This window comes from Ochotona princeps, chromosome 14 (genome assembly GCF_030435755.1).
Source record: "Ochotona princeps isolate mOchPri1 chromosome 14, mOchPri1.hap1, whole genome shotgun sequence".
Classification (NCBI taxonomy): Eukaryota; Metazoa; Chordata; class Mammalia; order Lagomorpha; family Ochotonidae; genus Ochotona; species Ochotona princeps.
Genome location: NC_080845.1, coordinates 23,888,872 through 23,902,275, shown reverse-complemented (window position 1 = coordinate 23,902,275; position 13,404 = coordinate 23,888,872). Strand labels below are relative to the sequence as shown.

The 13,404-nt window shown below is 45.5% G+C and overlaps 1 protein-coding gene across 2 annotated transcripts in view; it reads right to left on the bottom strand.

Moving 5' to 3' along the window:
• Positions 1-13,404, bottom strand: part of ABCA1 (ATP binding cassette subfamily A member 1) — a 120,432-nt gene that overhangs the window by 64,160 nt on the left and 42,868 nt on the right. For both annotated transcript variants that reach the window (XM_004580935.2, XM_058672950.1), the window contains exons 6-7: positions 3,462-3,583; positions 1,383-1,559 (exon numbers count right to left, since the gene is read on the bottom strand). In XM_004580935.2, coding sequence (XP_004580992.2) covers positions 1,383-1,559; positions 3,462-3,583 — 299 coding nt within the window. The remainder of the gene's footprint in view (positions 1-1,382; positions 1,560-3,461; positions 3,584-13,404) is intronic.

Sequence of the window (13,404 nt, the reverse complement as noted above, 5' to 3'; positions counted from 1 at the left end):
ACATACTACCTCAGAAATCAAACAAATGCAAATCTTAAACATATGAACTGACATGGGTACTTACCCAAGAGGCATCCATGAGTCCCCCACCACACACACACACACACACACACACACACACACAGCATTACTACTACCTTTGTCTCAGGCAAAAGAAGGATACAAGAACTTCCTGACAGTCAAGAGTATGAACTCCGAAATACACCTCAAAGTCCACATTCTATAGCATAATCTGGGCATAGGGTCAGAATGTTCAGGGTCTCCATTCACTCCAGAAGGACCCAAATTTCAAGAAATCCACTGTACATATACAGGCAGATTACAATTTCATTGTGTTACAAGGCACATCCTTCCTGGAGGGGCTGTATCCTTGATTATCAGAGAACCTACTGACATGCCAGAATACTGGGTGTTAAATGATACAGCTGGACGGGAATGTACCAGGGCTCTCAGAAAACCCAGAGACATATTCGGAACCACTGCACACAACACACTGACGACCACACTGCTCTGTCATCTGCCCTTTTTGGTTCAGAGTCAATGTGTACCCTCAAACTAATGATTTCTGAACTAATGATCTATTTTCGAAAAAAAGATTTATTCATTTTTATTTGAAAGGCAGAGTTACAGAAAGGAACACACACACACACACACACACACACACATACACACAGAAAGAGAGAGAGAGAGATCTTTCATCCACTGGTTCATTCCCTAAGTGGCTGCAACTGGATACTACTAGGCCAGTCCAAAGCCAGGAACCAGAAGCTTCTTCTGGGTCTCCCATTTGGGTGCAGGTACCCAAGGATTTGAGACATAATCATAATATGGTGACCATATTGGATGCCATTGCCACAGGCAAAGGTTTAGCCTGCATGCCACAGTGTCAGCCCCTGAGCTAATGATTCCTAAGCTGATTACACTTTGTGGGTTATTTTTTCTTTCAAAGCATTTTTATCACTGGACATGGTCCTACCCAAATTCCTAGGCTTGACTGTGACAGCCCATAAGGTCTCCTTCCTGATGGGTTTTTAAACATGAAGAAACACCTATATTCCCATTAATGATTTCAAAACTTTTTCTTTTAAAAACCTGGAGGATTTCTAATTCAAATAAACTCTTAGAATTTTAACATTAAAAAAAAATACAAAACAGCAGGTCCTCTCTGATTAAAAAAGGCATAAGGGCTTGGATTCAGCCACACCCAACTCATTCTTTCTCATTCACCCTTCGGGGAGAGAGCCCAAAAGTTTAAAAAAAAATACTTGAAATGCACCACTGAGCTAAATTTCATCTCATGTTTCTGCAAAAACAAACTCACACTGTCCCAGGAAGAAGGTCACATTCCACAAGCATTAGTGTTTAAGGTTTCCCTAACTCACCACAATGGGCTTCAGGATGTCCACGTTGGAACGAAGCACTCGTTCCGCTGCATCCAGTTTCTCCCTCGGCAGACCACAAAGCTCAGAAACTTCTGGGTCGTCAAGTGGAATCACCTCTTCTAATTTTGATCCATTGCACAGACTGGTCAAATGTAACTGGTAACCTTGCAGAAAAACCTGGAAGCATTGCATGCAAAGAGAGAGAAGCAAAACAGGAGTACACAAATGGGAAGCCAGGTCCTTGAAGGCTTCGTGATATGCTTGACTCAGTATCTCCCACACCCTTGGCAGTTTTGCAAAAGAGAGAGCCTGCCTGAGTCCAGCTCCTTTTTGCAGTAATGAAAACACATGATTCAGAGAACAGGAAGGAATCCAGAGTTGGAACTCCTGGAACCAATTTTATTAGAAGAAAAATATTCTGACAATTTTGGAATTTATGTCTTAAACTGGAATTGGACTAAATTGTGAAAAAAAAATTGTACCCTTTATCTGTAGATACAGGTATTTAACTAATACACAAAACTACATTCAAGTTACTTGTAGAATTTAGAATTTCTCTTTTGACTTGCTCAGAGCAAAGTGCCAAAAAGCCTGGCCTCTTTCATCTCATTGATAGAGCAACTGTAAGTCACGCTTACCTATTCATTAGACTATATCTGTTGGATAGGTTCTCCCTGGTTATAATGTGTCTTTCTGGGCCCAAATCAATGGTGATTCTCCATAGACATAGGACCCTTTTTAAGAAGAATGCCCCTTATTAATCAGGTTCCCTTTGTAATCACAGCACCCAAACAATATAGATGGTAAATATCTGTTTAACAGGAAGAATGAATGATGCAAAATATCAATCATACCATTACAAATTCCCTGCTAGCTGAAATGGTGTGACCCGAGCTGCTTATAGAACAGCCCAATGTGAGTGAGGGACCAAAAGCATCTCAAAACCCATGCCGCTTTCTAACCACTAGAGAGCATTTGTCCCGCCATGATTTCCAGCGGATCTTTACCTGCTGCCAGACACTCAAGTGCATTTCAGGTTCACCCCTTTTGGCAACAAGTTCTTGCTGCCTCGCCTCCTTCATGTCTGTGTTCAAGCACACTGACAATACAAAAACGTCACTTACTGTGCAAAGATCACCTCCACGCTGAGGATGCCCCTTATGGTAAGTGGAGCAATTGTAATAGATATGAAACTGGCAGAGGACAATGGAAATTATGCTAACCGCAACTATTCTCAAAAGCCTGCTGTCTTTGGCCTACCTCCCAAGCACCAAATTGGTAAACACGAGGCATATTTTCCTAGTTTCACAAGGGCAAACAGTAAGCACATTTTTCTAATTTTAAAAATTCTAGATCATGTGAAGCAAAAGCCTTATTTTCAAGGATAAGCATCTCCATCACTTCTGCTTACTGTGAACACAACCTAGCAGATTGGCACGAGACACGATTAGGAAGTGGCTCCATTTCAGCAAGAGAATGAACTTGAGAAGTCTCTCAAAAGTCAGTAACCATGCAATTTGGTCTGCCATCCACTCACACTGCACAGGAGCCGTGTGACCACTCACGGCGCCAGAGGAATCTTTGTAAGACCGAAGGCTCAGATTCAGTGTGAACATGAATATTACTTCATCAATTTATAAGTTGGGGAAAAAAAATCCTCCTACATCTTTATTTTTGAAAGAAGCATGAAATTTTTTAAATGGCCTTAGATTTGACAGATAAACGGCTTCCAGTCAATAATCTTTAACCTTGGCTCTGTCTCACAGCTGTAATGTTTCTGTAAATGTCTGATACATCCTCACTTAAAACGTAACCCTTTTAAGAGGAAGTTGTTACAAATGCCAGTCCACCCGCAGGAAATCAGTTTTATTTCAACCAGCTAGACCCAGAGGCCAGGTTGCACATTTCACTCTCCAAAAGGCTTGGCACTTCCTGTCTGGGCAGGGTAGTGAAATTAGGTAGGGCTGAATTTGGTGCTCTGTCTCCTTCCCCACTATGACAAGGACAGGAATTTATTCATGGCTTTACGAAGCTCCAACTCCATCAGCCCCGCTGGAGACACTGAAGGTAGCAGCTTACCTTGTGGAGGCTGACATTAGCCTGCAGCATGTTGTCCACAAACGGCTTGGGGAGAGAGAGGTTGTGATGCAGGAAGCCAGAAAAGGTTTCATTGTCCGCCAGAAAATCCTGAAGCTTCAAACCTATCAAGAAAGTGTTTTTAATAAATAAATACACACACACACACACACTCAGCACCACAATAGGGCAAGCAGGAAAAGCATCACAATACCGATGGTCTTGTTTTCAATGGCATTGCAGGCTTCTGCTGTAAGTTAGGAGAGCTTGGCCTTACCAGGAGAAGCATGGACAAATTGCTTTCTGATAACATGCTGAGCCACATTCAGGGTGCGCTCCCTCACCCACACAGGGTATCAGTGCTGTGACTCCCACACATACACACTCCACCCCACAGATCTGTGACATCAGCCCCAGTACTCCTGCTTCCCCAGTGCCATCCTCTCACAAAGCTAAAACGAGAACTTCAGAGCCTTATTCCCACAAGCCACTGGGCTGAGCTCCTATTAACGCACAGCAGGAAATGGTTAACAAACTTTAGGGGGCAGCAGAATCACCTGGGGGAGGGCAGCTTTGATAAAACTCAAACCACTGGACCCTAACTGCTCCCCACAACCCCACTGTTCTAGGCTTTCTGACTCACTGGGCTTGGGAAGAAGCCAGGGCATGTGCACACCTAATGGGCTGTCGGCAATGCAGGCAGGTCTGGGGTCCCCACTTTGAAGCACTGGTTTAATGCACTGTGCTTATCAAAACACTTCCACAATCAGGGAAATTTTCATTGCAAACATAAAACATGCAACAGGAAAATCACACATCCAGGTCTGCTTGCCTTAGAAAAAGACGGAGGCATATATTAAAAGACAAAGCCTACTAAATGATTTGATTGCTAAAGGATTTTATAGAGGATCTCCTTAAATAATTAGCCATCTGAGTCCATTTAGAAAAGGTTCCTATTCAATGTAGCGAAACAAAAAGCACTGTCAGGAACTCGGAATTTTAGTCCTCTGGGTTGTAGGTTATGTTACCTGGGTATTTCATATCATTTTTCTGAACCTCAGTTTCATCTCTAAGATATTCCTCACTATGTGCTGAGCAGGGACCCTCTGACTCTGAAGTACTATATTTTCTCACCATACTTCATTTCATTGTCCACCTGTTCTCTCCCTTGCTACCTCCTAATTAACTTCTTCACATTACAGATAAAAACCAGCTTCTCCTGGTCCCATGGTCAGGTGCCACCATTTGCAAATCAGCAGCCCACAGAAGCATGCACTAACCAACCTCTAGGGGGCACATTTTGCAAACCCAAACTTGCATGAGAACTAACAAATTTGACTTGAAAACAGGGCTACAGGGTGAGGCTTAATGAGCGCAGGCATTCGTCCTAGGAGCCAAGAGAGGAATGCACCGAGATGAAGTAGCAGGAGGGCCTTTACAGTAAAACTCAGACTCTTATCAGGGCTGCATGATCCAGATAGGTTCTGCGGTAAGCACACTCCAGCAATACAGAGTTATAAAAACTAAGCAAGATTCTCAGCTAGAGAACTCATTCTCCATTAAATCTGGCTAGCTCCTAGGTATTACTCATGACATCCAGAAGCTGTTTCTATGCGCAGTGAGCAGGTTTATGAAGAGTTCAGGGATGCCAAGACCTTCCACAGACCATAGCCTAGAAGTCAGCAGGACCCTTAATCACAAAAACTGGTTTTCCATGGTCCTCCCCAAACCTTACTGAGAGGAGAGAACATGGAGCAAGGTAGGCAAGCAGGTGGCTTCCATTGAGGGTGCTCTGAAAAGGCAGGAACTGACTACTACACAGCGATAAGGAAAAGCGCCATCTCACTGAGAATCAGAAACCTGGATTCCAATCCCATTCCCTTGCCAGATCGCGTCAGCTCGCTTTGAGACTCATCTATAAAATGAGGGTCAAAAAAGACCTCCAAGAATCTGAGAAAAGGAAAAAACAAAAACAGAGTAGATATAGCAGCTCACCCTTCTTGACCAGGGAGCCACAGATTCCTCTGGAGCGCAGAGTTGTATACCACGTGGCCCTAGAGAACTCTGGACAGCCCCCGCCTTCCCATGTAGGACAGAACTGTGAGAGGCTGACCCAAGCTGTCCTTGCCATGGGCCTAGGTCATCCAGCAACACTCTTGAGACCAGTGGGTGTGCTCAGTTTATTTGTAAGACTCTTCAGTTAAGTCAACAGGCTGGGATGGAGCAGCTGGTTGTGATCACGCTCCAACTGCCTATCAGTGACCCCCCAGAGGAGAAAAGAACTGAAAAGGTTGATTGAGCAGTCAACACCCCTGCATGTGCACTGTGTCGCAGGATCACTGGGTGGGGAAGCAGCAGGGAGGGCCAAAGATCCCTAGCTACAAAGAACTTGCAGTCAGATCACACGGATGTGCACATATGTGGGTGTAGTGTCAGCAGACGCCAACACTCGGCAGCTGCTACCCACGTACACCCAAGCACGCAACACAGACAGCACACTGGTTTTCAACCTTGGCTGCCTGTGAAGCTCCCCAAAGCTCAGACCACAGCCCAAAACAGTTCATTAGAACTGCCCAATTAAGACCCATGCATCAGAACTTTTTAAAAATTTCCCAAGCAATTCTAGCCAAGTTTGAGAAACAATGGTGTCGAAGAAAAATCAGGAGTTGAGACCAGAAAAACCTAAACCTGCTGCCACACTCTGCTGTGGGTTAGCTGTGTGACTGTGGGAAAGTCACTTTGCTTTCTGACCCCACATTTTACTACCTGTGAATGAAGACAACAGTATCCACCTTTCACATTTACGAGACTAGGGACATTCGTGCATAAAACACTAAAAGTGCGCAAGTATCTCAACTGAGAGTTTTGATATCATCGAAAAGGACTTTTTTTTTTTTTCAACTCAATTCAGTGTCCACCAATTCAGTGTAGAGAAAAGGTATGGTGAGAAATCCCTTCCTTCAAGGACCCTTCAGGGCTGACATGCAAGCTAAAGAGGGGAACTACGGAGCAAAGCAGCAGGATGCCTAGGAAAGCCAGAGGAAGACAGTCCCTGGAAGACAAGGTTTATCTACAAGTACACCAGGGGGGGAATTGGGCTGGAGACAAATCCTGATAAAGGAGAGGAGATTTTTGAACACCGAAGCTGGGTTCAGTGGCCCCTTTCTAGCTCCTGACAATGGTTTCCTTGAGTACCACATAGATCAACCAGCAGGTTTACACATCTTTTCCCAGAAAGAGCTGCTTTCACAGTTCCAGTTAGAGAGAAGGCAAAAGTTCTGGATTTCTATCGCACTGTAATATGACTACAACTAACAATAATGTATTGTATATTCCAAAATAACTAGGAGAAAGGATTTTCAGTGATCTCACCAAAAAGAAACGATAAATATTTGAGGCAATACCCATGCTAGTGACTCTGTTTTGGTCATTACACAAGATACATATGAATCAAAACATCACATTGTATCCAGTCAATATGCATAATCGTGTGTCCATCAAGTAGAAAAAGTCTGAAGAAATGCCTTCAGGGCCAGGATTACAACCTAAAGTCAACAGCACTTGGCATAGAGGAGGTTCTCTAAGGTGAGAGGCATACACGAACACGCTCAAGTGAAAAAGTGAGTAAATGATGTGATCTGAGAAAGCGTCCATTGTGGAGAAGAAGCTGAAGATGGCTGATCAACATGGACCTGGATGTTCTGATCTTTAAGAACAGGCTTAGGGAAGAAGATCTCAGAAGTCCTCTTATCTGAGGGTGGAAAGCACAGTGGGTCAGGCGCAGTCGGCCCTGACTACAGCATCACAAGGTCTGAATGCAAGCCCGAGCTTGGCCACTTCCTGAGCAGTGTGACCATGAACCTCGTGCTCGCCTTGATCTCTCTCAACCTCAGTTTCCACAGATTGGAAGTCAGGCTAATAACACACTCAGGTTGTTGCAAAACCCGAAGCGCAAGAACATGCAAGGGCTATTGCAGGGCAAAGAGGTGACTAACTTCAAGTATTTACACGGGAAACTGGGAAGGTGTGTCCCTTCCAAAAAAAAAAAAAATAGGCAGACACCAGGGAACTGGGTACCTGACGTGGGCAGAGTCCAGGTGCATCAGGGAAGACTAGAACCCACCATTCCCTGCAAAAGGCAAGAGCCTTTTCTGCCACCATCTCCTCACTGCCGGCCAAAACACTCCATCAAGGAGCTCAGCCTCCTTGGAGCAGTAAATAACAACCCACCAACTTCCCACCAACTTCCCAAGGGCTGTTCTGTGGGTGCAGTGAGACAAGGCAAAGGAGGGAGGGGAAGACATCTGAAGAGCCTGCAATCTGAAAGAGAACAAAACAATGCATGAAATGCATGGCTGTGGGCTAGGCCAAACGAGACAGAACTCTCAAGTTCTGGCTACACTTTTAGGTCAGGCCTCTCTGGCTTCACAGGCAGGTGGAGGGGTATGGCCAGGGAGAGGCCTTTCAAGCCCTCACGGCTGCTCTGTCCCTCCTCGCCAGCCTGCCTGTTGAGCCAGAGCTGGCTCCACCTTGGGAACAGAAGCCTCAGGAGGGAAAGGCTAAGAAAGGGGGGAGGGCTGGGAAGGGGGCAGAGGCTGTGCAGGAAGACAGAGGAGGAAAGCCCGAGGCGCAGCCGCCAGCCAACCAGGGTTACTCCCGGTCAGTGCCCTCCAGTTCCCAGCTCGGGTTTCAAGATCTCCGTTGTGTCTTTCGCCCCAAACAAAAAAGAACCGCAGCACTCAGCTGCTGAAGGAGGTAAATGAAAAAAAGGAGAAGTAGACAAAGCACCCCTTCAATATTCAATTCATAAGGGGACCCTAGGGTGTGGCTCAATGGCCTACAGTGGGGGGCGGGGCAGGGCTTGGAAGCCAAATTCTAACTTGACTCCTGGCTTTACTCAGCCTAAGCTTGTCAGGTCCTGTAAACAAAATCTTGAAACACTTCTTTGCTCTAAAAGGGCTGGCAACAAACACACTCCAGGGTCTTCCAGGCTATTTTGGGGGGGTTATTTGAGTTTGTTTCCTTGATGCTAAGGCTCTCGACCTTCTCCAAGAACAGCTGCTGTCTGCTCCATGGGAATGGCAGAGACATCTCTGGCCCACCTCACTGGGGAGGGTGAGGCACGGTGACCAGCTGCTGCTAGGGCAACTCCTCCAGTAAGACACCTGGGGCATGGGGCCACACAGCCTCAGGACCTCTGTGCTCCTGGTCTTACTGCCATTCATGATGCTGAGGGCTTCCTGAGCAATACAAGCCTCAGGTTCACACTGCCCTGAAGAGGCCGAAGCACCAAAGACTGCATGCTGTCCTGTTAGGGTCTTCCCCTGCTTGCATGCACCCCTGGAACAGCCCAAGGTAACCAATATATGACCCTCCTGAAGAGGCAATACCAGACAACAGTGTCATTTTAGGGGGGTTCTCGATAGCGCCTGTGTAGAACATCAAGCTGTTTGCAAACTGAATTGTCATGTGCAGAGCAGAATGAGACAGAACTCCAGGCCAGGAAGCCTTATATGCTCAGGATACACTGCTAGGCCTCCTGAACCCTAGAAAAGTGCCTGTTCAGTTCCCATTGGAGAGCCAGTCAGAGGTGACTCTTCCCATCACACCATCTCCTATGTTTCAAGCCTAATCCCTCAATGAACTCTGTCCAGACTGCATGTTGGTCTCTTGTCAATGTCTGTTTGCAGGTGAGCCAATGCTCGGGGTCCACAACACTAGGAGGCAACAGGTAGTGGCTCAAGAATTTGGGTCCCTGCCACTCATGCAGGAGATCTGGATTGAGTCCCAGTTTTGTCTTGGCCCAATCTTGGCTATTGTGGACACAAAGGGAGTGGTCAGTGGATACAGGCATTCTCTCTTTCTCCTCTCTCCCTGGCCCTCCCCCAATAAATTTTGTTAAGATTGATTTATTTATTTTGAAAGTCAGAGTAATAGAGAAAGGGAGAGCCTGAGAAAGCTTCCATCCACCAGTTCATTCTTCAGACTATCCCACCAGCTGAGACTGGGCCAAGTTAAAGCCAGAAGCGTCTTCCAGGTTTCCCACACAGAAGCAGAAGCCCAAGCCCTTGAGCCAACCTCCACTGTTTTCCCAAATCATTATCAGGCTGCTGTACTGCAAGTGGAGAAGCAAAGACACAAACTGAAACATATTGGATGCTCATGTTGTAGACAGAAGTCTAACTTGCTACACTAAAATCTCAGCACTAAATAATTTTTCATCATTATAAAGAAACATAGTCTAGAAACAGGAAAAACTGAGTCAAACAGAGGAGCAAAAAGGAAAGACCTTAGAAGAAGTGAAACAGAATTTGAGGCATCCAGCTGTCACTGACGAGCTGGTTTCCAACCAAATATGGAACCAGATATTCCAAACATCACATGACACAGGGCTAGCCTCAGCTTGCAGGCCCCACAGGAGTTGAAGAACAAAGGAAGAAAAGGAAGCTGAGTTGACAAGGCCTGAGATGGGATTCTTCCTAGGGCTGGCAGAAGTAGAACTGCTCATTTATATAATGAAGAAATAGCTGAATTTTTATGTTTATAATTAGTAAAGTGAATCAAAGCCTACAGTAGTGCTCTGTGGTTGGAGAAAGGTGGCTTATATATACTGAGACTCCACCATAGCATCTTCCAGCTCATGAGAAAGGCATAATTATTCCCACATTTAAAATGAGGAAACAGACCTAGGAAAGTCAGGGTATTGCTAAGGTTCACAAAACAAGCAAGGTATAAATTTGGACCCAAACAACTATGACCACAAATCTCCACTTCTTTCCACTCTATCCAGCAATTAAAGGAATCATTTCACTCTCAAAAAAAAAAAAAGCTCTGTTTGCATGTGGGCATCCAAAGCTGGCGGTGCTGCCCAAACTTCCTGGGATAAGGCAATGTGGCAGCACAGGATAGTGGAAAGTTGCCCATCCACCCTTGCAGTCAGACAGACCTGTATTCAACTCATGAGTTTATTCTGCAATCACGGCAAGGGATCTAACCCTTCTGAGTGTCATCATCAATAAACTGGAAATAAAGATACCAACCTGCTTGTCCTGCTTTATATTAACAATGTAAAATGGAATCAATACCTAGTGTAACACAGATTGCTGGACAAAGAGTTCCTCTAATATTGCCTTTTTGTGCCTCATTGCAGTAGTGACAGCAGGGATAGAACTGGGAAGCCTTTGATGAGAAGCATGCTGGAATCCCAAGTTGCAATTTGAAGCCTACCTGGTAAATAAATCAGACTGGAAAAGCAGGAGACATGCACATTTTCTGATACTAACAATTCAAAATTTTTTCAAGGCAGTCTGGTATTTGTGGGGTACATGCTGTTCTGTAACTGAATGCCAATTGTGTTTTCTATTCATGTCTGGGTAAAGCTGACCTTTGGTTCAATTTAGATCAAGCAATATTTCAACACTGCAGTGTGACACTGTACCCCCTGAGCACAGCCCAGATGGGTTCAACCCCTGCTCTGGCTGGAAACCAATGGCATGGGTTTTGGGACATAGCCCAGTTTAGTCAAGTTCAGGAAAACTTTCTCATAGTAGATGGAAAGGTTTCAAAATACGAAACTCTTAAGGCCCCAAATAAAAACTTTTCACAAGAACACACAGAACAAATTGCAACCACCCAAACAAAATTTCAAGGAATTTCCATCTGATGACATAATGTTGACACATCTGTCCTCAGATGTGCACAGCTGATGCACAGCAGGGAGTGGGGGGCACAAGGACAGAAAAGTTTGAGACTGTGAGCTCCACTGCAGTGACTGATGAAATGAGGTAAAAGGTTTCAGGCAGGAAAGAAGCCCTTGTGAGTCACAGGATGTTCTTTCTTGAGTGGCCTTGGGAAACGTTTCCCCCATGCCTGTTACCCATGAGATGGGGAAGTAGAGGAAGTCTGGCACTGGTCTCAGAAGCCCTCCTGTCTCCTTCCTCAACCCAGACAGTACATGCTCAGTGTCCTGTAACCTCGGGGGACTTTCTGGCCATACAGAGCCACTCTCTGGGATATAACTACAACAGAGTATGGAATCCTGTACATCTAGTCCTACTGCTGCCCCTTCCCAGGGGTACTTTCTTAGGCAAAGGACCTGGCCTCTGGAAACTTTAGTTCCTTCTTGTGTATTAAGCCATTGTTGGGAAAATTCAGTGAATCCTCCCTAACATTTATTTGCCATAGCATCCCTGAGGGAGAAGCAACTGTTATCAAATTTTGAGGAAAGTAAGGCACAGAGATGTTACGGAATTATCTCCAGGGTTACAAATTGCATAAGCAGAGCCTAGATCTGAACCTAGGCCATTTAGCTGCAAAAGTGGTTCTCCTAACACTAAACTACACTGCCCAGGCCATATTTATAAGATGCTGACTTTACTGCCCTTCCCTCAAATCCCCAGCACAGCCACTCTGCTGGCCATGTCACCCCAAACTCCCTGCCCTTTTTGACTTTTTGACTTTCAAAGATGGAAGTAGAATCAGAGGTCCATGTTGTGAGTTCTCAGTGTTCCCAGTAAACCTGACACACAGAACAGCCTGACCTCTTCCCCTAAGTAAAGTCCTGCGTAACCCTTAGAACTAATTTACCAAACTCCTGGCCAGAACCACATTAGAAAGGCCCAGCAAACCAGATTTGTATGCTGAATGTCCAGGAAATGCCATGCACACCATTGACTGGACACAGACACATAGCTGCACTGATAGGAGTTCAAGACCTAAGTCACAATAGTGAGGCTCATGCAACGTTCCTGGATCTCTCATCTCAGCCTTTCCCTTTCCAACTTATGACCTCAGCGATGCAGGCTGTCCTCCAAAGCAACATTTCCAGCCCAATGACAAAATGTCCAAAGTTCTTCGTTGTTCTTTCATGGCAACATTTTCATGCTTTCCAGAGAGCTTTGCATCCTAGAGAGAAGATACTTGAGAAGACATTTCCTAAACCAAGGCCTCTGGAAGGGCAGTTGCCACTTTAGTCCTCCCTAGCGTAAACTGAAATAAGCATTCCAGGTCATGGCAAAGAGCCATAGAGGTAGACAATGCACTGCTCAACTCTATAGAGCACGATTCTTGGGAGACAGCCATTCACATGAGCCCACGAAATACATGCACCCCCAGAAATGTGCAGCTTGTCAGCCCTTGCTGCTCCAAGAAAGCCATCTCTTAGCTGTCCCACTTCCTATCTGGCTGAATCCAACAAACCCAGAAAATGAACTTCTGCCATCCCACAGAGCACCCACAGGGCTTCTGTAGTTGAAAGGCAACAGTGTGGCTATAATCTGGAACACAGTCAGAGACCTGGAAAGTTATGATCTTGGCTGAGTCCCATGCCCCGAGGAAGCTGGCTCCTTGACATACAGCTATACCATGGAACCCATGGTCCTATCCACTAAGTCATTCATCAGCTGGAAAAATGAACTTCCAAAAGGGCCTCCAATACACACACACAAGCTGAAGAAATATCCCATGCATAGGTAATGGCAAGGCTGACAAAGCAGCCATGGGAAATGTAGCAATAGACAGGAGCCCAGCTAACCCTGGAAACGTGGGACAGGGTGAGAAGCTAGGGAATTCTTAGAGGGACTGTGTAGATGTCTCACTCCGGGAAAGCAAGAAGCCTCATGCCTAGCACGTACACTTCTCAACTTGCAGCCAAGCAGAAAGCCCTGACTAATCCATGCAGGCAATGGTTTACAAAGGGCTTGTGACCATGGTGCTACCTGGAGTTAAAACAGTTGGAACTCCAGGGTTTGGGAAATAAGCAGGCACTGGGATAAAGCGAATATGTCAGCAGAAATATCCCACCAGGGAGCAGGCCAATGATCCTGTTAGTTATCACTAAGAACTACATTTTAGGTGGCTGAGGGAGGAAATGAGCAGCAGAGACAGCAAAGGAACAACTTTCGAGGCATAAACAACAAAGACAGCTAAGCCCTAATTCTGTACAGGC